This window comes from Cupressus sempervirens, chromosome 5, assembly GCF_028749045.1.
Source record: "Cupressus sempervirens isolate cs-2001-9-10 chromosome 5, ASM2874904v1, whole genome shotgun sequence".
Taxonomy (NCBI): Eukaryota; Viridiplantae; Streptophyta; class Pinopsida; order Cupressales; family Cupressaceae; genus Cupressus; species Cupressus sempervirens.
Genome location: NC_143122.1, coordinates 321,880,532 through 321,907,756, shown reverse-complemented (window position 1 = coordinate 321,907,756; position 27,225 = coordinate 321,880,532). Strand labels below are relative to the sequence as shown.

General features: G+C 34.9%; 1 protein-coding gene and 1 long non-coding RNA gene across 4 annotated transcripts in view; one reads left to right on the top strand and one right to left on the bottom strand.

Moving 5' to 3' along the window:
• Window positions 1–15,408, bottom strand: part of LOC149555964 (methylthioribose kinase-like) — a 77,472-nt gene extending 62,064 nt beyond the window's left edge. For 2 of the 3 annotated variants that reach the window (XR_016364596.1, XM_089830083.1), the window contains exon 1: window positions 15,098–15,408. Coding sequence is in view for 1 of the 3 variants with exons in the window: in XM_089830083.1 (XP_089686209.1) it covers window positions 15,098–15,298 (201 nt within the window). In the remaining 2 variants the exon portion in view is untranslated. The remainder of the gene's footprint in view (window positions 1–15,097) is intronic. The other variant, XR_016364597.1, reaches the window with a different exon arrangement.
• Window positions 1–24,094, top strand: part of LOC149555963 (uncharacterized) — a 66,319-nt gene extending 42,225 nt beyond the window's left edge. The window contains exons 3-4 of the long non-coding RNA XR_016364598.1: window positions 23,424–23,499; window positions 23,660–24,094. This is a non-coding gene — a long non-coding RNA (uncharacterized LOC149555963). The remainder of the gene's footprint in view (window positions 1–23,423; window positions 23,500–23,659) is intronic.
• Window positions 24,095–27,225: the final 3,131 nt, after the last annotated feature.

The window sequence follows — 27,225 nt, the reverse complement described above, 5'->3', positions numbered from 1 at the left end:
TCAAAACTTTGGAAAGTCTATATGACATCAACAACACAAATAGAGCTCTTGTATTGAGGAAACAACTTCATCAAGTCAAAAATAAGTCATATCTTTCTTCATGAAGATCTCAGAGCTAATGGATCAACAAAGCGTCATTGGAGATCAAGTTATGAATAAAGACCTTGTCATGCTAGCACTTAATGGTCTCCCTCAAACATGGGAACCTTTTATCCAAGGTAATCCAAGGTACCAGTGCAAGATCTAAACTACCTAAGTTTGACCGTCTTAGGGCTATGTGCATTAAAGAAGAGTCTAGGTTGGCTGCAAGGGGAATTGTCAAAAGCTCTCAAAATAAAGACACTCATATTCTTACCACTCAAACTACTAAAAAGAAAGGGAGATATTGGAGAAAATGCAACTTCAAGAAGATGAAGAAAGATCTTCGGTGCTTGAGTTTGGTCACTACACGAGATTGTTTTTCAAGGCCTAAGCAACAAGTTTGGTCATATACATGATAGTAATTGTAAAGGTTATGCTATGGTGAAAAAATAACAAGTGTACATTTCATAGTACTGAAAGTAGGTCAAAAGAAATATTAGAACTTGTACATTTTGATTTATGTGGTCCAATGTGAATGGCATCACTACATGAATTTTGTATTATGTGACTTTTATAGATGATTATTCTAGGAAGACTTGGATTTATTTGTTAAGGTCTAAGAGTCAAATGAAGTCCTATGTAGATTTAAAGAGTTTAAGGCACAAGCAGAAAACTTGTCTGTAAAGAGAATCACAATTTTAGGGTCTGATAATGGAAGTGAATACACTTCTAATAGCTTTCATGATTTATGTATTGAGGTAGAAACCAAGAGGTAGTTTTGTGCCCCTTACAACCCATAACAAAATGGGGTTGTAAAAAGAAAGAACAGATCCATTATTGAAGCTGCAAAAGTCATGATCCATAATGAAGACCTTTAAACTTTCCTATGGGCAAAAGCCTCCAGAACTGCAGTATATGTTCAGAATAGATGTCCTCATCAAATATTGTAGACTATGACTCCAGAAGAAGCCTTTTCAGGAGTTAAGCCTAATGTTAGTCATTTAAGGATTATTAGTTGTCCAATATATGTCCATGTACCTAAGGGCAAAAGAATGAAGTTGGAACCTTCTAGCAAGAATATAAAGCCTACAAGATTTACATTCCTGGCCAAAAATAGATAAAGGTAAGTAGTTACATTACATTTGAGTAAGATATTGCTTTCAAAAAATCTAAAGGTTCATGCATTGAGATAGATGATGACCAAGAAATTTCTCAAGACATGGAAATTGACCATGTCAAACTAACTGTCAATGTTCCCCTTCAGGATTCATGACATGGCTTAACCGCCTCCTGTGTTCTATAAGTTTAGTAGTCGTATCGAGCATTGACCAATTGATCTTTTGGTGCAACGACAACCCTAGCTTGTAACAAGGGGTATCAGAGCTTGGTCACAAGTTTGAATATCCTTCGGTAACATTGAGGGGGGGATTGTTGGACTAACCACCATTGTTCCCCATCAGGATTTGTGACATGGCTACACCACCTCTTATGTTCTATAAGTCTAGTGGTTGTATCGAGCATTGATAGGTCAATCTTTTAGTGCAATGGAAACCCTAGCTTGTAACAAGCCACACCTCTTAAGTTTCAGAGGGAGTCCACAAAATCTAAAGAGAATAATGATCCAATTGAACCTTTGTATCCTACTAATGAGACTAGAGGTATTGTTGTGAATAAAAAGAAACCACTTTGGGCAAGGAAAACTATGCGGGAGGTAGAAAAGTTTGCAGCTCCTAGAAACACATTTAAAGAAAGTAAAAGACCACATAAACTCTCTAGTTATGTTGCATTAACGTGTAATATTATTGAGACTAAACCTTCTAGTGTTGAGGAAGCCTCAAATCAACAAGCGTAGAAAGATGTCAAGGATGAAGAATATCATTCCATTATTCAAAATGATGTTTGGGATATTGTACCTAGACCTAAAGGGAAATCAGTTCTATCTTCTAAGTGGCTATTCAAGATTTGTAGCATGTGGTTTCCCTCAGAAAGAAGGAATAGACTATGAAGAAATATTTTCTCCAGTTGCTGAGTGTACTTCTATCAAGACTATCATTGCCATTGCAGCAACAAACGGATCGAAGCTACATGAGATGGATATGAAGACAACTTTTCTCAATAGTGTTATTGAAGAAGAGGTCTACATTGAGCAACATAAAGGCTTTGTGATTCATGAAAAAGGGTCTCATATATACAAATTAAAGAAAACTTTAGATGGTCTTAAACAGACTCCTCAAGCATGGTACGAAAGAATGGATTGATACTTGATTAGTCTGGGATTCTACAAGAATTGATGCAGATCTGAATCTTTATTTCAAAGCAGTCAATGGTCAAGACTTAACCTTGGTTCTATATGTTGATGAAATTTCTTATTGGGGAAGAACATCTCATGTCTAGATACAAGGACTTGACTTCAAAATTTGAGATGAAGACCTACGACTCATGCATTTCTTTCTAGGTTTGAAAGTATGGCAGAGATCTGATGGGATCATCCTAAGGCAAGGAAAATACAACATTGACATCTTAAAGAGAATTGTGATGTTAGGTTACAAATCTGTGTCTACACCAATGGAAACCAACTTGAAGAATTTGAGTGAATCCGTAGCTAATTCAGACCTTGTGGATCCTACTATGTGCAAAGAAGTGATTAGATCCTTGATGTCTCTAGTTGACACTAAAATAGATATTTGATATATAGTGAATGCACTTAGTCAATTAATGTGTGAACCAAGATAGATACATCTAGTTGCAACCAAGCATATCTTGAGATACTTGCATGGCACAGTTGGATATGGCTTGAAGTATTCTTCCAATGTCTACATAGATTTACAGGGCTATAAGGATTCAGATTGAGCAGGAAGTGTTATTGATCAAAAGAGCACATCTCGTTGTTGTTTCAATTTAGGATCTGCTATGATTCCCCTGTACAACAAGAAACAGTCATGCATTGCTCAAAGTACAATGGAAGTTGAATATGTTGCAGCTAGTGTAGCAACACGAGAAGCACTGTGGCTTCAGAAGCTTCTTGCAGGATTGTTTGGACAATTGTTGGATCCTAAAGTTATTCATTGTGATAAACAGAGTTGTGTGAAAACTTTATTTCAATCGTGTGTTTCATTACAGAACAAAGCATGTGAAGAACAAATATCACTATATTAGAGATACAATGCAAAAGAATGTTATTCAGTTGAAGTACATTAGCATTGATGATCATACGACCGATATTCTCACCAAGCCCCTTGCCAGAGTTAAGTTTGTGCATTTTTGAGACAAGCTTGAAGTTCTAGAGGATGAAGTCCTTGCTAAGGAGTCTCAACATCAGTGATTCCTTGAGATGTACTATATTGTATTTGTTGATTTTTTGGTAGCTTTAGCAGGATAAATCTATGAGATCAAAGAGAAATCGATATAATCACAATAATATATATATATATATATATATATATATATATATATATATATATGATTAAGTTTGTCATTATATTAATTATATTAATGAATAGACATATCCCATGAAGGGACATGTCTCTTCTTGGTTTATTCCTTATACAAATTCAAAGAGATCGATGCATTTGGGAAATACATACCAAATATAATGGCAGTGCTTAGTACATTTGCAGCAGATCCAGGAAATCAACATGGTATCAGAGCCATACTGCTAATGTAGAAAAGGAAGCATGTACATGATAATGGGAAAACTTTTACATTCAAAGGGATGGTCCACATCGGTTTGCTATAGGCAGGCTAGATTGACACAGCATTGAATTCTCTATTTATTACTGTTGCTGCTGAGGGAAGCAAACAACACAAGAAGAGCAACTCCTTAATTCACAACATGGCACGATAGGAGTTTATTTGTGTTTTGGGGGATTCAGAGCACCATTGATAGGGTGTTAAATAAAAGGTGTCTAATACTAGGAGGAGTTTATCCCTATAGAGGTTGGGAAAACATATAGTGGACACAACAGCAAAAAATATTCAGTAAATCCTTAAACTCAGTGAATAAAGGAATTTTCATCTATTATGAAATAGAAATATTAGCCGCGGATGTGCACCAAACAATTTTTTTACAAGAGAACTCTCAAATTCTTTGAATAGAAAACCAAACATAAGCCAAAGATAATGGATTTGAGAGTTCAATTTTTTAATATAGATTCGGTGATCAATATTTACCACAAGCTGAAATGGCTTTACTAAATGTTTCTACAAGGATGTTGAGTTAAATATTGCATTTCTGCATTCAGCTATTAATGGTCATGATGAAGATACGCTCTGATACCACTGATGAAGGTATGCTCTGATACCACTTGATGAAGGTACGCTCTGATACCACTTGATAAAGTACGGCTTTGATACCACTGACCAACTCATAACCAAGAATGCAACAATATAAAGACAAAGAGAGATAAAATGCTTCCCAAGAAATTTTATTAAACTTGAAAATCCTTAGCAATTACAATAACCTTTCTACAAGATCTCTCAAGATCTAATCCAAACCCAAGCTAGTCTAGATCCACACTCTGGTAGAAACCTTTGAGATCTCAACTTGTGCTCACAAGCCACCAAGCAACCTCTTTGTTTCTAAACTGCATCCACTAGCTCTTCTCCAACTTTATCCAAGATCCAAGCGTAAACTGCCTCACATTCGGCGCTCTGTCTACACTCTCACAACTCCACCATAATCCTGCTGTAAACTGCCTCACATTCGGCGCTCTGTCCACAGACTCAAGAAAACTCACTCTTCACTTCCTCCTTCTCTTTCACACCTTGAAGCCTTCCAAGCTTTCCAAGCTACACCTTCCACAGCTTTCACCTTTCCAAGCTTTCCTTCCAAAGCTTCTACTTCTCGAGCTTTTCCTTCTCAAGCTTCTCCTTCTCAAGCTTCCACTTCTCGAGCTTCTACTCCTCGAGCTTCTACTCCTCGCACTTGATTAGAAATGCTCATAGGCCTTGCTTAAATAGGCACTTACCACCCCATGCATGACTTATCCACAACCTTCTAGAATTCCTCCACAACCTTCTACAACTTCAATAACCTTCTACAATATTCATAACTTTCTAGAATTCTACCCACACCTCGATAAATGAAATGACAACCATTTATTTTTTTATTTTTTTCTATTATGCCACCTATGCACCTCGAAAATAGAAATCCCCTTTTCCTTTCTTTTCTCCTTTTTTCCCCTTTTTATTTATTTTTATTATTTCTCCTTTAATTTTCGTCACTTTCTCTCTCCTCCACAATTTATTTATTTTTATTTTTTTCAAATTTTTTTTTTAAATTTTTTTTTTTTTCCCATGCAAGATGCTCCTGCATCAGGTCATGATATTGATTTTCTCCTGTGAAATGCTCTGTTTGATCAATAAAACCTATTGACAATTCATCCATAGAACCATATGTCTATACACGTGTGTCCAATCTTCTACCACACCATATTATGGTAGACTCTTTATCCCACAGTTCAAATGGAGATGATGCGTCACAACTCACCTATATATATTTTTCCATCTGATGTCTGCGATGAATTTTTAAGCTACAGTTTGAGGTACATAAACTTCAATTTTAAACATTGAATGTCAAATACAGAGGCAAGAATTTCGTGCGAGACGAGGAGAACGATTTTGAAAAATAAATTTTAAAAAGGGCGAATTCCCCTCATTTGACCTGTTGTTTTCATCCATTCACACGTGGCACTTGCCATCGAAGGTGAAAGTTGATTAATTGTTCTCAAACCAATTGTTACATCTACACAAATGCTCCCACCTGGACTCCACGGACGGGGAAATGGGGCCAATCATGTTGGATCATACACAAGCCATCACTACAATTTGGGTATTTATGTTTAACTAAGGGAAATATAAGACAAAAATAAATCAAACTGATATAGCATAAGGATTGAACTATATCGATGGCGTTGCCTTCTTGAACTACTTCCACGATGGCGGCATTATAGGGTGAAAGATCTTTATATTATATGAAAGTAGATTGAAAATAACGCTGATATAATATAATAAGATGACCACCAAGGTACATGTGGGTAAAGAAAGGTAAGTATAAAGGTATGAGTTCATTTCAAAAATATTGATTTCTATACAATCAATATTTATTAGATATTATTATCGAATATATATATATATATATATATATATATATATACATATATATATATATATACATATATATATATATATATATACATATATATATATATATATACATATATATATATATATATACATATATATATATATATATATATATATATATATACACACACACACACATTAATTATATTCGATTATTTTGATATATTTGTTAATTCAAAGGGATGATGTTTAATAAATATTTAAATTTGACAAAATGATCAAATATCTAATAAATATAAAATGCATATATATGTAGAAATATCTATTAATTTAATAATTTCACATTATTAAATGTAACAGGATTAGTTGATGTGCAACAAGATAGTAATATAATCTCTTATGAATATAAGTGAATATAGATTTAAGTATTAAATTAGATATTTATCTATATCACATTGGAATGATCTTATATTATTATGCAGAATTATTTATTATCCTTGATTATTTTATTTAACTAATCAATGAAGTCTCTCTCTTATTTGTATTTTTGTATATACTATAAGAGCCATGTGCCTTGATCTTTTCCTTTGAGAATGTTATTTCAGGAAGAATGAGATTGCAATTTAGAGGGAGCCTGACATTTCATTAGAGGCAACCTTGAAAGAGAGGGAGTGAATAGAGGACATGATTCAGTCAACATTCGGTGATCTCAGCCATATTAATTCAGAGGGAGTAAACCATGTTGAAATGGATTCTCAAGTGATCAATAAATCGTAACAGTCAAGAGGACTGTGATTCATGAATATACCTAGTGACTATGTGATTTTTATGGGCCTACCCCCTACTTACATCATGAGAAAGTGATGACTTCAAAATGATGTCACTTTTATTTGCAGAAGTTATTGAAAGGTGACGATCTTACAATAACTTAATTTTCTCTTATGATGGATATCTTACAATATCTATGCAGATCATGATAGATTATGCTTTACATGTTGGATGTTTATATGGTAAGCATTATGAGAATGTGTGTGCACATACCTTATAAACATTTTTTGGGTACATGGTGAATGTTATGCGAATTGATATTTCGAAAGGCCATTACACAGAGTACTTGGTGAATATCACACAAATTGATGTTCTGGAAGGCCATTACTCACAGAGTACTTGGTGAATATCACACAACTTGATGTCCGGAAGGCCATTACTCAAAGAGTATTTAGTGAATATCACTAATATTCTAGGAGACCAATACTCATGATATCAGATGAGATATCAAACATTTTTGAGTAATTGGTGAATATCATGTATTTTAGGAGACTAATGCTCATGATATCAAATGTGAATATTGAATGTTGATATTCTAGGAGACCAATACTCATGATATCAAATGTAATATCTAAAACTTTTTTGGGTACTTGGTTAATATCAAATGTTGATATTCTAGGAGACCAATGCTCATGATATCAAATGTGATATCAAAATGATGGATATCTTCTGATCAAAGATATCTTTAAAATCTGCCATACCTAACATTACCAATGGTGTAATACGTGTCATGTGTTTATCCGTCCTAGCTAAGAAGGAGTGCTGATGTTTTGGTAGCTTTAGTAGGATAAACCTGTGAGATCAAAGAGAAATTGATAAAATCACAATAATATAGATATATAACTATGGTTAAGTTTGTCATTATATTAGTTATATTAGTGTATATACTATAGAAATGTCCCATTAAGAGATATGTCTCTTCTCGATTTATTCCTCGTACAAATTCAAAGAGATCAATGCATTTGGAAAATACATACCAAATATGGTGGCTAGTAGTTAGTACATTTGCAACAAATCCTGGAAATCAACAGTATTCTTCTTTGTCAGGGAGAAGTTTGAGGTGCAAGCCTTTGTTAATACATTCTTATCTATAAAAGGGAAGTTTGAGGTGAAAGCCATTGTTCCACCCTCTGTGAGTAGCCCTGATGGATGTCATGTGAGAAAAACCATGACTTAGCACTTGTGTCTATTCACCTTCTAGGAGTAGCCATGGTGAATGTTGTGATGAGATGATGACATCAATTGAGTGATTCTGTGATGAGCACTTGTGTTCATTTGCATTTTCATTCATGTGAGTAGCCATGATAGACATACCCTTTGGGAGTAGCTATGGTGAAGGTCATGTGAGAGACTCCGTGACTTGGCCCTTGTGTTGATTCACCCTCTAGGAGTGGCCATGGTGAACGCCATGATGAGGTGATGACATCATGTTGAGTGATTCCATGATGAGCACTTATGTTTGTTTGCATTTCCATTCATGGGAGCAGCCATAATAGAGCCACCCTTTAGGAGTAGCCATGGTGGACATTATAACTCAAATATCTGAGAAGATGCCTCCCTAGCTAAGAGGGAACGTTGATGTTAGCTTTAGGAGGACTAACCAAAACATATCAAATCCTCTCAAGTGATGATAATCAATTATCTATCAACTTATGAAGGATGAGAAAGAGTTTGATAATAATTAATTATGTTGACTTCACTAAGTAACCAGTTATATATGTACAATCTACTAACTGACGATGATTACTATTTAGAATGGGTGCAGTTAATAATTATACAATAATTATTATTGAAGGGATGTGACTCCTCCCAAACCCCATGACTCACCAATATAAGATGCTACTAAGATTGTCTTCTCAAAGCATCGAAGACAATCTACATTCAGTGACAAAAAAAATAGATACTAACAGAAACTCTCTCTCAATAATTATTATTGAAGGGATGTGACTCCTCCCAAACCCCATGACTCACCAATATAAGATGCTACTAAGATTGTCTTCTCAAAGCACCAAAGACAATCTACACACATCAACAAAAAAAAGATACTAACAGAAACTCTCTCTCTCTCTCTCTCTCTCTCTCTCTCTCTCTCTCTCTATATATATATATATATATATATATATATATATATATATAAATATATATAGTGGCATCCATAAGAAAGATCAGTATATACAGAGCTATTTACATATTATCTATTCACGATCAGACTGCTGAGGATAGCTATCGCATGAAGAGAAGAGTGCAGATCATGATATCTATACAGTAAATGTACCTACAGATCTATAAACACTCACAGTGATCACTGCAATTATATATATATATATATATATGACAGTCAATTCAGATTGAATATTGTATTGAAGAGTCGAAGGTTATTACTATTGCAGATCAGGCCTTATGAATGGTCATATAGCTCGGTCACATTATAATTAGTTATTTGCATATATACAAGAGATATTGATTCTTGGTTTTTCACCTTCAAGTTGGAAGGTTTCCCCAAGGTATATACTATGCATTTGTGTGAATTAATTTAAATCTGCATTATTCATTAATCTGATTATAAAAACAACAGGCATAGCCTACAAGAACATGGGATCAAAAGATATTTGACTATTGCTTGAATGCCTCGACAAAATGTAAAGAGAGATAATCATACTATTGTTGAAATGGTGCGATGTAGGTTAAAAGTTGTTTATTTGGCTGCAACATAACATGGGATCAAAAGATATTTGACTATTGCTTGAATGCCTCGACAAAATGTAAAGAGAGATAATCATACTATTGTTGAAATGGTGCGATGTAGGTTAAAAGTTGTTTATTTGGCTGCAACATTTTGAGTTGGCGCGATTTATACAATTATGTAATTGTTGAATCAAGCGCTGACATGGGAGCTTGCTAATCTTCCACCAAGGAAGAAAACTATTTGACATAAATGGGTTTTCAAAATCAAATGTCAAATAGACAATAGCATCAACAAGTACAAAGTCTAAAATAGTGGCTAAGGGCTATGCTAAGAAGGAAGATAATGAATATGATTTAACTTTTGCCACCAAAACAAAAATCAAGACTGTCTAAACACTTTTCACAATGGCAACACAATCTGGTTGGAAATTTCATCAAATAGATGTCAAGAATGCCTTTCTTAAGGGAGATCTCAAAGAAGGGTCTACATGACTCAACTTGAGATGTGTAGTACACCTAGTTAGTAGCAAAATGTAATTGGACTTGTGATATCCTTCTAAATTCTAATGCAAGCTCCCCCACCTTGATACATCGTGATCAATGAGAATCTCCTTCAACATGGATTCACGAAGAATCCATAAGAACCTAATCTCTTAACTCAAAAAGCAATGTGACAAACTACGATTTTGATTGTATATGTCAACAACTCAATCATCATAGGGAGTTCTCCACAGATAAATGCAACAATAAAGAATGATCTCAAACAATCGACTGATATGACAAATCTCCCAACTCCTGCATCATTCTCTTGGACCTCGAGTGTTGCAATAAAAGAATTAAAATTTTGTCTCTACAATGAAATATCCCAAGGCATTGCTTGAGAAATTCAAGATTGAAGAGTGCAAGCCTATGCCAAACCCCATGGAAATAGGAATGCAACTTTCCCACAATGATTCATCAGTTCAGTTAAATGGTACTATTAATCACCAATTGACAGTCTCATGTACCTAAACCTACAAAAGGTCCAATATCAACTATGTTGTCAGCAAGTGTTTTTAAATTTTTTGCAGGAACTGCGGGTGCCTGTTGGAAAGCAATAAAGATTGTTTTGAGATGGATATGGTCACAACAGAATATGACCTAGACTACTAAAAGATTACAATGTTCTTCACACGAATATACACATGCAAAATATGCAAGTTCTGTGAATGACAGGAAGTCCACTTTAGGTTTTGTTTTCCTTTTGGGACCTATTTCCACAACATTAGGGAGAAACAAGCAAACAGCTGTTGCTCACTCTTCCACAAAGGCAGCTTGATTCTCCTGATTTAAGATTTTATATACTCGGTAATAAGTAGAATCCATAACCATTAGCCCTAGAATTCAAGCCTTGAAACCTAATTCCTAAAAGATAAGATCAAGAGCTGTGCTGCTTTTTTCTGTAAAAGTCATCGGTCACGCTGAAACAAGAGTGTTTACTACGACGACTAGAAGAAAATTCTTTTAAAAGTGTTTAGTTTCAAAGGTCAAATACCCAAAAATTGGCTCTATTATCTGTAATAAAATTTGAAGCAATAAATAATGACTAAATCCTTGCCCGCACCCACGTACACACTTTCACATGCTCTATTATGATAATAAACAGAGCAGAGCAGAATGGATCTACAGATATATAGTAAATGAAAGCAGCACATAAGTAACTATGCAAAAAATGTGTTTCAATTTACGTAATTTCAATGATATGATATGATATGATAGATTTTAATGACGTCCACGAGACTAAAGTAGTCTATGGGACCCATGCAATCGCCCTTCCGAGTCAGGAGCCAAACTAGTCAGTTGCAAAGTTTTGGTTAACTTGTCTCTTCTTCTCTGAATTTTGAAAATCAAATCTGCTGTTCTCTTCGCTTGATCTTCCTCAAATAAATAGTTGAAGTCCTTGTTCTGCAGAATTTTTGTATAATCAAATCTGATGTCGTTGTAAGCCAAGCATTCCATGACAAAGTGTTGCTCTGTCTCCACTGTTCCCATATTGCAGAATAAACATGTTCTGTCTGCCCACTCTTCCTTTGGAACTTGCCATCTACCAGTTTCACATCACAGCTGATGTGAACTAGTTCTAATTTGTGCCATCAACATTTTTGCTTTCCAGTTAATAGGTGCCCTTATATAGGCCTTTTCATCATGACTAGAAGTGGGATTAAATTCTTTAATGTAATAAGATTTTTTCCTCCCTATGTGTCTTGTCCACAGAATATTGCGAAATTTTTCATTGACAATTTTTTTTATTTCTTTAATGTTATCCGGGTAAGCTTGGATGTTGATATCCCATTTTTGCATCCATTTGTCATTTTGTTTCATCCATGTGCTTTTCTGCCTCACAAGTTTTTCCTCTATTACCAACTTGGGCCAACAATGTGTTTCTAGACCTTGGGTTTTCTTTAAATAGCTTAGCATTCAGATCAATGCGACGGCTTCTAATGGAAAGGAACCCACCTCCGCCAAAAGGATTTCATACGGAACTATGGTCTTGACTTTAAGATTGCATGTGATAAAGTGTTTTTGAATTCTTTCTACTTGCCACCATTTCTATTTGGACATACTACCGCCCCACACTTCACATCCGTATAGAATAACCGGAGTGACCAACAAACCAAACAAAGTTTTCATGGTCGTCCAATCCCATAATTCTGCGTTCCTGCACTTATTTTGTAAAGAGTATAACGCCTTCCAGCCCCCTTGGATCCTTTTCGATCTACAAGTATCCCAGTTGAGTTTGTTATGAAAATTGATGTCCAAGTATTTGTACTCTTCCACAATCTCAAGGGGGCTATTTTCAAACAGAAACTTGTCTTGTATGCCCCTATTCTTCTTTAGTGAGAAGATCATAATTTTGGTTTTGCTAGTGTTAACTTGCATTCCTACATCATGACAAAAAAATTCTAGTGCTTTCAAGTGCTCTTTCAAACCTTTAGCTATTCTAGCAAGAATTATGAGATCATCTGCATATAAGAGCAATCTTATCACGAAGTGGGCCAACTGCACCCCCTCACCATTGGTCTTGTTTATCCACTCTTCTAACTTGTCAATATAGAGCCCGAATAGTGTTGGAGAAAGCGGACACCCTTGCTTAACCTCGATGTTGCTGTCAAAATCTTCTGATATCCCTTCTGTCGTTCTGATTTTAGCTTTGACCTACTCATATAATCTGTAAACCGCTGACCTAAGTTCTTTAGGGACATCCAGCTCTACCATTCTATCCCATAGTTTATTACGTGGCACTGTGTCGAAAGCTTTTTTAAAGTCCACGAAACAACAAAAAGCCTCATTTCCCGGAGTGTCCCAAACTTTCTCTATCAAATGCTTGAGAGTGATGCCGTGATCTATAGTAGAGTGTTTCGGTCTAAAGCCTGCTTTCCCTTTTGCACGTTTGCCTTCTGTTTTAGCCCAGTTGCTGATTTTTTGTTCTACCAAACTACCAAATAACTTGCCAAATAGTGGATTGATCATGATGGTTCGGTAATTAGAAGGATTGTTTATATCTCCACTTTTGTGGAGTGGGATCACCACACTTGTAGTCCATTTTACAGGAAAACCTTCTCTATTGACACTGTTGAAAATCTTAGTGATGTGTGGTGTGAGGATTTCAACACCCCATTTTAAGTATTCCGCTTGTAGCCCATCTATATCTTGCGCTTTATCAACAGCTAACCTCCTAATGCCTTGAATAATATCATTTTCACTGAATAACTCCCCTGTAGTCTCTGTTTCCATGGTACTACACTCTCTTAGATCACATTCGTAGAGAGTCTTGGCATATTCCAGCCATTTGGTTCCTGTTATGTTATTCACTATCTGAGTTTTTCTTTGCTAAAGCTCTTTCCAAAATTTTCTGGGGTTGTTTTTACCAAGATTAATCAACTCTATTCTTCTCTTGTTCACATACTCTTCTTTCTTCTTTTTAATCAGTTGATCATACTCTTTTCTACTTTCTTTGTTCATGTTTTTTTTCCAATTCCTTTTTGCCATTTTGCACTCCTCATCAAACCAAGGATTGGCCGGAAAAGTGTTCTTAGCTTCTTTTGTGGCCCTAGATCTTTTACACTCCTCTAATGCTTTAATGATAGTAAGAACAAGATTATCCTTGTCCATGAAATGTTGTTTTTCAGACTCTAGATGGTTTCCCGGAACCCTAGACAGCCGCAAAAGAGAGTCTTGAAAAGTATCATGGTTTTCTTGTGTCATTAAAACTTTGCCAGTCGGAATCATCTTCCTCTTCTGTAAAAGTTTTGGAACAATATGTTGATCTTTAAAGTGAGTAGTCACCCTTATCAAGATGGGGTTATGATCAGATTTTAACTCTATGGGGCAATCTTCTATCTCAAAGTTAATTATCTTTGCGACATAGTCTTGCGAGCATATAACATAATCAACAACACTTTGTCCATTGTGTCTTTTGCATGTGATGCCTCCTGCTTTAGGCCACTTTTCCATACCATTGCATATAACCATGTTGTATAGGCAGCATAAGCCTAGTAATTCAACACCAAAATGATTAATCTTTCCCATGCTATCTTGTGAAGATCTTTCCCATTTTTGCGTCCCTTCTTCTTCGAGCCAAACTGGATCTCTGCTTTCATTGTAACTCTCCTTAAGATTGAGAGTTTGGTTGTTTGCTGTTCTAGCATTGAAATCCCCTATTAACATTATTTCCCCTAAAGAGCTAAAGGTTGTTATGTCTTTTTTTAGCACAACAAACAGATCTTCTCAATCCAATCTATGTTTTATATATATTTTTGAGCCTTTTGGAGCGAAGTAACATATAGCCACCCTTGTAGAAATTTGATTCTCTGTTATTTTTATCCAAATATACTGCTTGTTTACATCTTCTTTCTCTAAGTTTACAAATCTGCTCCAAGTTTCTTTTATTAGAACGGTGATGCCTCCATGCTCCTTACCATTATCTATCTTTTCATTCCACAGTGATACCTTCTTATACCCTTCAAAATTTGGAACTCTACATCCATCATGTTCATGAGTCTCGGTAAGCATAATGATGTCATTATCTTTAGCTATCGGCCCTAACCCAGGTCCTCTTCTCCAAGGATAACCTCTTCTTCGGCCCTGACAATAAGAGGCTAAACAAAAAAAAAATATTTCAAAATAAAATAATTGTTTTGTGCCCACATCTCTATTTGTATATGAGCTCTAATCACTCACAGAACGAATCCCAAAGCCACGTAACGTAAAGCATAACACAGAAAAGTTATCTGATCACTAAGAGAGTTAATCCTAAAACCAAGTAAACGAATTCAAAACATAGATAAAATTCCCGCCAGAGTACTAGTTTATGTTTCTTCAATCTGACAAAAAATAACAATAATTGAATGGAATAAAAGAGCAAAAGAAATGTAAATACCTGTTTCAAAACAAAAGATCCTTTAGGTCCATTGATAATATAAACAAAATTGAGATTGCCGTCACCCACTTCTTTGATTTCAAGCTCTTCGGCATTCTTGTGTCCTGTCTTTTGAGCTAAAGTAGGTGTGCTGTTAATGTAATCTATAAGGCTTCCTGTTCCATCCAATGCGAAGAAGGTTTCAAATTTTTTGCTACTCATTTCTGCAAGGGAGTTGGATGCGAAGCGGACTGGATTATCGACTAGAAGTTATTATTAATTCAGTGATGCAATCTACAGACTAAACTTTGTACAGTCGAGGAATGTGCATCCTAATGTAACTTAGAGACTACATATTTTGTATGTTCAATGAATGTGGTCAGAAAGGGATTAAATCGCTACTATGAGGGCCCGTTTGGTTGCAGGAATATGAAATCAGAATTGGCATCCGAAATCCTTGATTTGGGATTCTGGAACTTGAAATCCATGTTTTGATTTTGGGAATTTGATTTGGGCCCGTTTGGTTCACCAAGAATTCATTATGAGAATATGCATTTCCTCCGTTTGGTTGCACATTTAGGAATTGGAATTGAAATACCGACATGAACAAGTTATTTTTTTAAAGATGTGAATGAAATATATTTTTAATACATCATTTTAGCATGATTCCACATTATATGAATATTTTTAAGCAATTATATTTATTGTCATCAAAATTGTGGAATAATTGCATTGATAATATTTAATTTAAAATGGATAATTTTAAGTTATATGTAAAATACAAAAGTAAAAATTTTCTGAAGTCTATATAATATGTGAATTTAGTGCTAAACATAAATAATACTACTAATTTCTAATAACTTTATAACTTATTATTTTGAAGAAAATTGTAGAATCTAAGACCAACGAAATCTCAAATTTTATCTAAATTTTGTATTGTAAAATTTAATATAAAATAGAAAACGCAAGTATGCTTCTAATAATACAAATATATAAAATGTAAGGTTAAAAAAATAGAAATAAATATAAAATAACATTTGTGAAATATAAAATATCTTTTAATTTAACTAGAACAATTTAAGTTGTGAGAAACAAATATAAAAAATATTGTACAATATTTAAACAAAATAATATTTAAAATGAGTTAGAATATATAAGAATTGTTGAACATCTTTATATTATTTGTATTTTTCAAATATTTTTTACACAACATAAAATATATTTTATTTATAATTTCTCATATTTCAAATTTTCATATAATTTTCTTGAGATCGTTAATTTTGGAAAAGAAAGTCTAATAATTTCAAAATTTAAACTAGGAACTAAATTAAATTTACAAATTTTCTTTTAACTCAACTCATAAAACATATAACAAAGTTCTATCTTTATTTAATTGTTCTCGCATAAGGTTTCAATATACAAGGTCAAGTAAGAGGCCAAAAGGCAACACAAAACATGTAATAAAGTTCTATCTGTATTAAGTTCATTGTCGAAAAAGGGCCCAAAATACAAGGCCGAATAAGAGGCCAATAATTACACATAGAAGGTAGCATAAAAAGATAATTTCAGCCTCTCGTGCCTTAAACATTTTACACATTTCATCATGCATTTCATCTTTTGTCATTGAACCAATGTTAGCTCTGGCAACCTCTCGTGTCTTACACATTTTCCACTGCTTTTTTTCATTATGAGTAGTTGTAGAGTCGAACCACTTGAAATGTCCACAACCTCCGCTCCCCTGCAATACAAAATATTAGTTCATACTAATATTATTACATGTCATTAGTTTGAAACATACAATACATAACATGTCATAATTAATAACCTTTTTACTCTCAGGACAACACCAAAATTCGCGCCCAGGATTTTTTCTCGTGCGTGACACTTTTAATATGCACGCCCCCGCACCACATGGGCAATTATAAATGGGCACAACTTTCGAATCCATGAATCCTAGATCAAAAAACAATGCATCATGTCTTAATTGGTGTAGAGGCCAAACAAGCATACAAACATTCAAGAAATTAGTTGCAAGGAGGATTTATATTGTTATACGTACTAATGTATAAATGTTATGTAATAAATAATCAAATAAAATGTTTATCAAGTGGCTAAGATGACCTTAACTTGTTTCAACTTTACTTGCTTTAACTATGGCAAACTTCATGAAGTCCAATAAAGTGAAATTCAAACAGAACACCACCCTTCCACGTGATTTTAAGATGAATTTGATCTATGGTTGTGTTGAACCTACAACAGTTAACAACAGTTGATATCCAACCAGCAACATGTTAACAGCAGTTAAAATCTAATATCCAACCAGCATGTTAACAAAACAGTTAATATCCAACCAACATGTTAACAACAGTTATATCTGACCAGCATGTCAACAACAGCTCTCCAACCAGCACACATCTCAAACAATATGAGCAACATGATGCAATGGAGCATAGAATTTTCAATACTATTGATATAGAAAAAGAAATGTGATTCATACATTAGCCACAAAGAATTATGAGTACAACAAAAAAAAGTTCAGTGCCAAAGTGAGATTACAAAAAGATAGAAAGATTAAGGGCGTCACATAAGTATCTCATTCGTTTCCAACAAGAGTAAGTCTATTCCTTCTTTGAAAAAGGAAGGAACACAACAAATATGGTGCCCTAGGCACCATGACCTCACTCCAGACCCCATTGACAAAATCAAAGGCAATAATACTATAAGGCCTAGTTGAGGTGAGGCAGTAGATAGTCCCATTGCAATAAACTGTGTCATTGGTGGGCATCCATAAAGCCAACCTCACAGCATATTCACAAGGAACCTCCCCATCCACATTCCATGAATCTGCTTGATCTTGGCTTGTGCAATGGGGGAAGGTTTCTCCATTGCTTTGAGATTGGATTGCATACTGCAAAATATTGGAAATCCCCAATTGAACTCCCCTGCACAAGGAGGAAACCCCCAATTGCTGCCACTGGGATTCTCAATGACTTGGGCAAAAAAGTAGTGGAATGAAGTACCACTTATTCAAGATAGGATTATAAGCAGAGCAGCAGCCCCTGCAGTTGTATGTAGACAATGCAAATAGCCAAATATATAATATGATCAGTCTAAATGAACTATTTGAAGATTTTAGACTTCACAAAATTATAAAACTTTATTAGAAATTTTTTTATCAGACCTATAAGATAATTAAATTAAATAAGCACAGGAAACACACTCTCCATATCTCAGAAAATCAAACCTCATACCCAACTGGTCAAATCTACTTGTCACATATCAACATATAAGCAAACATTACATACAAAACTGTAGCTGTTTCATAAAAGAAAGGAAAGTTACAAAATTGTAGCTGTTTCATAAAAGAAAGGAAAGTTAACTTACTACTAATTGACGCTACTTGGTTAAATGCGGAACACACATAGCATAATTGGGGCTCAAGATTGAAGAATCACCAACTCTTCTTTGTTTTTGAAGTATTCAAAATAAAATCTGCTTAACATGCTGCTGCTAATTCAAGGATGTAACAGTAAACCTCTGGACTGGGTAATTCAAATCCCGACCACAATTCAGAATGTAAGAAAAGCACCTTAGTATTATTTTTATGTTAGTTTTGATAAGTTACTATAAAAAATTAAGGATCTTGACACCATAGTTTGTTCGGTTAAAAAAAAGATCAATGTGAAAAGCTCATAATATCTTGTAAGGAAACACATTAGTATACGTTTTAGCACTTTGCACATGTGATGGTCCAAAAATCAATCTGCCCAAGCTTCATTCCTATTTTTGCACAGTAAAAATGTTTTGCCCTCAACAATTAAGATCTTATCCTGTGTGCTATCAATAGCATTTATTGAGCTCACAATATTCCTCTTTAGAGGCATCCAGAATGAATCAGCTCTATGAGTAAGAAGAATAACAGATCTTGAATAATAGATCTCCAACAATATGACTTTCAAAAGCAGATAGAAATGACTATAATGATCGCCAACAATAGATGGATATATAAAACCATACGATTATATTCAGATCATCAAAACATAATTAACAATGCCAACTAAATATATGGACTATATGAAATAAAACCATACGATTATAAATCTGTAAATCCTTGGTCACATCCATCGAATGTGATGTGAACCACCAAAATTAAGCAACATCCAACTATTATAAAATGATTGTCATAACTATTTCAAACATAGTAACTAAAGCCCTAAAAACTTCATTCGAACATATTCTGCCTTTTCATCATCATTCATAATCAAGAACCCTTTGGCTTTATCAGAATCAGCCACAAAGGTGTCAAACGCCGTAATCAAAGTACCCATACTCAGTTCACCAGTGGCTTTTAGTGCAGCATAGACCTTTTCCAAATCTTTTGTCTTACGCTCTTCACTCAATTCAATAATTTGGGACTTGAGGAGGGTCTCGTTTAGCTTATCGATTGAATGAGACATCCCGTCCATAGAATTAGCCATAGTAGCCTTCATCCTCTTTGGCCTCCTTGAGGATGATGCTGAACGAGTATGTTTCCCAGTTGCTGCACTAAACTGATTGGATGTTGGAATACTTGTATCTTCTGCATCTCGATCAACAACAGCCCCAATAGGTGTATGAATTTTGTCATAATCATCATTAAGATCGACTGTCTCATCCATATTGTGTCCTTCTGCTTCTTGTGCAGTGCCGGCAATGGCACCCTCAGCGATATCATTGCCCACAATCAAGGCAAGGTCATTATAGTATTGGAAAGATTGCCTTTTAAACACTTTCGCACTTTTAAATTCCTTCCTCTGCATGTTGTCAAAGATATAGAATTTTTCATTTGATTATCAATAATAACTTAATTAGTCATTAAATAACATTAAAATATTCAAATGGACATGTTACCTTAAGCAACTCATCCCAAACAGTTTCATTAGCATCCATAGATTGCGTAGACTCATTCCACGCAAAACCACTAGTATTTTTCAGCTCCTTCATTATTCTGTAACCTTGTTTCCAAGTTTTGAGTTTATTTTTGAAATTGTCCTTAGACAAGCTCATGTTCATATTTGCATTAAACTTTCTTTCAATAGCTGTCCAGGCTTCTTTTTTGAAGCCTCCCTCTCCTTTCCTTCCAAGCGTGACTTGTTCATGTAGCAAGTCCAAAAGCTTACGTTTCATACACGGTTTCCAAAATACCTTTTTCATAGAAGGTGGTGTTTCAGCGACTTGAACGTCATCATTATCCATGCTCATCAGAAGCATTGTATATGACATCAACTATTGTGTAAATTTGTAGAGGGTAAGTTAAAAACATGTGTATTATAGTGTCTTGAAAGTCATTACACGTAAAACACAATCTTTTAAAACTCATTTGAAGATAGAAAATGTAATTGGGCATAGACAACTCGAAAGGAGGCAACATCTAAAGTTACCAGAAAATAGTTAGCCTATGGTGGATGGAACAGAAAAAAACTCAATGGGGAAATATGCTTGAGTAGCAGCTCACCAAGATTCTATATCCCATATCAAACATGAATGAAAATGGAAAGCATAAATGTGACTGAAAATATGTTTCTGGACAGCAGCAAACAATAAATTTTAAATCAATTCTCTTGTACAAGACAAACCCATTTCCTCGGTACTCTCAATTCTCTGTCATTGCCAATTGGTTGGTGGCTGAGAAATGATGCTAAATCTGTTGCATTTTGTAGCCTATTATAGAAAGTGTCTATTCTTTCTGGTTTCTTGTTGTGTATGTGCATCTTGCATTTTTATCTTTTAAATATGTTGTTCTTGCTGTATTGGACACTGAGTGCCCAACAATATTCATAATAAAAATCCCTACCTCAATGAAATTTCTTAAGCTAAAATGAAAAATAGATGAACTTCATTTTCTTTAGTATTTAGCATCTATGTTTTGCAATTAATTTTGCTACCCACGTTATTCAAGAGCATACATGGATTCAGAAAGACTACAAATGTTATGCTACAAGGTGTTCTACTAGCATACGGGCTTTCATGCCTTCATCTGTGTCCACAGAACCTTCATCAGACCAGAATGCAACAAAATCATATGATGCTGGACATATTTAGGTGTGTCTGTTATACTGCACATATATTTCATCTCTATCACCTTGAAAGTACATAACTTATTTCTATTTCAATAACATGTGAGTCAAAAACTAGAATGAAAACTAGCAATTGAATTGACCAACTTAGCAACTAGAATCAGACTCGCTTGGATTCTACAATAAAAAGTGAGATTCAGGGGAGAATTTTCAAAATAACCGGTGATTATGTCCAAATGCTAAATAACATTGCATAAGTCCCACAAAAATCAAAACTTAAAAGATACAGAAACATACATAGACAATTGCACCTCGACAGAAACATACATAGACAACTGCATGAAAAACTACTTGAACTATGCTATCAAATACAGTGTTTCATTCAGTCTTATGAAAAAATTTAATTCCTTTGCAAGGTAATCTGTATATTAAACTTCTATCTTGCTCCTATATTTATACTAACTGAGCAGGGTATTGAGTACTGAACTAAGATATGGAAAAACACAAGAATTTCTCTTTCAATTTGCTGATTACTAGCACATGTAATTTGTGAAAAAAGAAGGAATGATTCAAAATATGATTCAAAATGATTTTTCAAATTTAGAGCTACAATAAGATTGTCTTGATTGTTGTAACAAGATGCACGAACAAAAAATGGAGTTTACAACTAGTACTAAATACTATGCTTTCACAACTAAGATGGAGCTCTATAATCATCCCACATCCTTTTTGCTATTTCATCTCAAAACCTCCCCCAATCATCTCTATCATGTTGAGTCATCCCATATGTGTCAAGTATTGATACATCTATCCCCTCACGGTCATCTTCCTCTTCAACGTCAACTTCAAAAGTAATGTCGTCTTCTATGGTGATGAAGTTGTGCAGTATGCAACACGCCAAAACAATCTTTGTTTGGGTCCTAATTTGATATGATGTTGCATGTCTTAGGATAGGAAAGCGTTGCTTCAAAATGCCAAATGTGCGCTCTATTGCATTCCTGAGCGATGAGTGCCGGTGGTTAAACAACTCTTGTGGAGTGTTTACTGGGTTTGCCCCTGAGAACTCTTTTAGGTGGTAACGTGTGCAACGATAAGGCGCCAGAAACCCAGGTACATTGGGATATCCAGCATCCACTAAATAATAATTTCCTACATAAAATGAGGTATATTAATATATTTTATTTAAAAATTTCATATGCATTAGTATATAAATATATTTGACATACCAGGGGGGACTACCAATGGATCAGATCTTGACAAGGCCGAAGCTAGAACATGACTATCTACAGCTGACCCTTCCCATCCAACAAGGACATACTGAAACTTATAATCGAATGAAGACACACCCACAACATTTTGTGACAAATTTCCTTTTCTGTTGCGATATGGAGCTTGCATGTCAACATCAACAGTGACCGGAATATGAGTTCCATCAATTGCTCCCACACAATCCTACATTACGAAAATTTATAATCAAAAGGACATGCAATAATATAATTTAGATTCAAGGCAACAAAAGTTTACCAATAGGGTATGTACCTTGAAGTACGGATCAAAACGGTCTTTTCCACTAATTTCTGGAGGAGTGTGTGGACCAGGTGGCAAAAGATAATTCTCATGGAGTGCCAACACTGCCGTCAAGACCTTGTGGAAATATCGGCTGATTGTCTCTCCTGAGTGACCAAAGTTGTGAGCAATCTTACGATTCCTCAAATTATGGCCAAGAGTATGGAGAAACATCACCAGTTGTTCTTCTAGAGTTAAGTGCATGGTATTTGTGATGCTTCCTTTTTGCCTAAGAATATTTGCTAGATGAAAGAAAGCTTGTCTACTCATTCGAATTTGATCATGACAATCAGTCTCATTTGAATAGACAATATGTTTATAAAAGGGAGTCTCGCCTCTTTTGCGTTTGCATATGGATCTTCTACTTTCTTGTGCAATTGCTGCTATTGATGCGACAAAGGCTGCAAGACTAACTATAAGAGCACAAGTGACTCGTCTCTTCTTAGCAACGTGCCCTAGAATGCGTTTGTCTTTGAGTACATCCATCAACACCCAAAAACCAATGTAGAGAAACTTTTTATTAGATCCATGGAATTACTAAAATACAAATAAATCCCATGTAAAGAAAAGATTGAAATATCAATTGCACATACTAAAATAAATGTTAGTTATTTTAGATATAGGTGGCTGAATAGAGAAAGTGATAGGTACTTCAGCTGGGAATGCACATTTAGTATTTATCTCAAACACAAGGCTCCATGTTTTTTTCTGTTTTGTTTGGGCAGTGTACTGTATGAAGTATTTCCAATGTCTTTCTTAATGGAGCAGGCAGGGGGGTAGTCTTTCACAGGAAAGAAACGGGTATGCATTGTTTTCCATTGACCGAACACTAGTAATGTAACCAAAACTAATTACACTTTTCAAAGGATAATAGGACAAAATTATAAATAGTTTCCCTAGACAATATGATTGAGGGATAAAGATATTAGATGTCTTCTCATTTTGCTGTAACATTTGGCAGGCACTAGACATTATTCCAGCAAAGATTCATGAACGTTCATCAGTCTTCCTTGGGAGTTATGATGACGTAGAAGAGATTAAGGCTTTATATGCTCAAGAGGAAATAAAAGCCTGAAGTTTGTTGGCTGCATCACCTACCTGAGAATTGTATTTGTAGATCTGTTTATGGAATTCTGTCAATGATAATGACTAAAGTAAATTTTGATTAAGATGACTCGTGCAGCCAATGTGGTAAAGAAAAATTAAAGGGGTTTACTTCTTATGATATCTACACATGGACATGAAATTCGAATACTCACAACTCACTTCCTTGTTGCCAAGAAAAGATAATAGGGTATGCACTTTTTCCATCTCTTGTGTACTGAAATGAAAAGTAAAGAAAACGATTACTTATTGTAGTCTTACAATAGAAATAAAATTATTATTGTTATTGTGATATTGCTATCAGAATTTAACATAATATTTAACAATAGAACTATTATGTTTAGAGGAATTGGAGAAACCAACTTTTTGGATTTGTTATCTTTGATCATTGTTAATGACTAAATGCAGATTTATTTATTTCTATAACATAAGGCTACAAATACCAATGTATATTAGGAGATCACTGGAATATAAAGACTATAATGAGTATTCAAAATTTTGAATGGACTATGATACAGGGCCAATCTTCAATTGCTGATTGGCTGTCAGAAGCCACATAATATATCTGCCATCTGCAGGAGAAAGTGAATGAGCTTACAAAGAAACAAGATGAGATAAAGATGAGGATTAACGAGGAGAAACAATGTTGCTACAACAGTGAAGACAATGTAATAACATTATGTGAGTGTGAGGGATTTCCTCTACTAGTGAAAGTGACCCATGTGGGTTCACGAGTAGAGGTCACAACAAACACCTTGAAAGAACAGATGACGTTGTCACAAATTCTCCAACCTGGAACAAGCCACAGGAAATACCAAACTTCAAATTAGCTTCCACAACATCAATTTCTAACTACAAACATTCAAGCTATAGAAAATTAGTGAAGAAATGTGCAACAGTACATTCCAAATGCACTCCTCATGCCCATTTACAAACAGTTTTTTCTCTAATGTTCTCCAGCAAGGAGCCATACCCTTCTCCTCATTCATGCCTATGCAAATTATTTGTTCCTTTGCAAATCACTATGTCACTTCCCCAATGATTGAATCTCTTCTCTTTGATTTCTGATTTTGTTTCATTCTTTTCTATTCTTGGGCATTTAAAAACACCCTTTTCTCAAATTGTAACTCATAAGCATTTACTTCTTCCACTATTCCAATTCATTCCTATGCTTGGCACCTGGGACGACATCTCCCAAAAATGGTTATTTGAAAATCAAAGTTTGGACATGGTGCAGCATTAAATGCTCCACTCACCAATCTAGGCATTAACATTTCCCCCTTTCCAAATTTCTGATTTCTGATTTTCTTTCATTTCTGATTTTTCATTTTTTTTCATTCTTGGGCATTTAAAACCACCCTATTTCTCAAATTGTATCTCACAAGCATTTACTTCTTCCAGTATTCCAATTCATTCCTATGCTTGGCACCTGCGACAACATCTCCCAAAAATGGGCATTTGAAAATCAAAGTTTGGACATTGTGCAGCATTAAATGCTCCACTCACCAATCTAGGCATTAACATTTCCCCCTTTCCAAATTTTAATTTTAACATTGAAATTTGGGGCCACTAATCAACACAACAATATTGAAATGAAAGTGACACCAACCCAAAAACTTCTGCATTGAATTTTTAAAGACTTGGAGATGTGTGGAGAGAGCCTTGAAAACATGCTTGAAGATACAAAAAGAGACCATAACAAAATTTTGGAAAAAGAAAGAATGCAACTTTTTTTTGTTGTGTGGGATAGACTAGTATCAGATGTTCCTACATCATCTATGTGCTTAGTGAGCATTACAAGAAACCCTAAAAGTAAAATGTGTTTCCTCTTCAGATCCTACTGTCTAAAATATATGGATTTTGTTTGGTTTCTGCAACATTGCCGACCTTGATCTATGAGAATTTTCTTGAGTTACAAATATTCAAGCCGCTGAATTTGTTTTACATCATTGTGATATACCATTTGGTTAACCAACACTAAAATTTACTCAACTGAAGGAACCATTAGAAGACCTCATATACCACATTATGTGGCAATCATAACTTGGTCAAACTACATGTCACCTTCCAATTATATAAACCCACCCAATCTCTTCTATTTCCTTCTATTCCTCCAAATCTACAATGGTTCATGATAACTTTTATAATCAACCCATATATATCCTTGATTGAAATTTGAGAAATCTTTTTACATCCAGTGAAACTTGGACGCGTCGAAAAAGGATGTTAGATCCTTCTTGCATAAGATGAATTCCTTCTCCCCTACAAGATCTATCATAATCTGCAAGTTTGATGAATGATAGACATCATAAGGACCCAGCAATGAATGGAAGTCGCACAAGATTAAACCTGGAAATAAAGCCTTCACCCTCTTCAAGAAGTTGCAATATATTAAAGGTCAACGGAAAATTTGGAACAGGGAAACTTCTCTAAACATTTTCAGTGAAGAGTTCAAATTGAAGCAAGACTTGGCAGATTTGCATTCAACAGTTATTGAGTACAGTATGCATGAGTTGGAGTTTTAGCTTGAAACTAATTTAAATAGGCAGTACTCAGAGGATTTAGCAAGAGAGGAAACTTTTTTGCATCAGAAGTCTCGAGAGAATTGGCTTACTAATGGGGATAGAAAGACTAAGTTTTTCCATTATTCAGTTGAAGTTAAACAACCCAGCAAATAAAATATCTTCTATCAACAATGCAGATGGGGTAAGGTTAACTAACCTGCCAGCCATTAAGCAAGAAGTTGTCGGATATTTCTAGAATATTTTCAATTCAAACCATGCAAATAATGAGGATGATTCAAATATCTTGGATGTTATTCTACGCTTGATTACTGAGGCTCGGAATCAAATGCTTTATGCCCCTATTGGTAGTGAGGAAGTTTGACAAGTTGTTTTCAGCATGGGTCGTGAAAAAACACCAAGGCGGATGGTTTTCTCGCCATCCTTTTTAAAAAGTTTTGGAGCATAGTTGGGCAAGAGATTGTGGAGGTGGTTGAGCATATCCTACAAATCCTGGTATACGGCAACAAACAACCATCAGCTATAGGACATGGGCATCATCGTATGGCACAACCTAGTTCTTTACTGATGTATGAATTTATGATTTGTATTGAAGAATCTACCCTTAGACAAGAAATAGTTCCAACCCACCAAACAACATGATCAAATCATAAAACAAACAAAGAGGGCAATGGAGTTTTAACATAGAAAAGAGAAGGAACAACACAACTATTTTTTCAGAATAGAAGATCCGATTCCGAAACATATTTTGCCTGTTGATGATTCCAAAAATGAGCAGAGAACAAGAACGAGCATACTTGATAAACCCTAGGTTGAAAGTATTTTTCCTATCGATGATAAGAAATGTCCATACCTGTGTAGAGAATGAGCTGAGGCCGGGACGAGCAGAAGCCGAGACAAG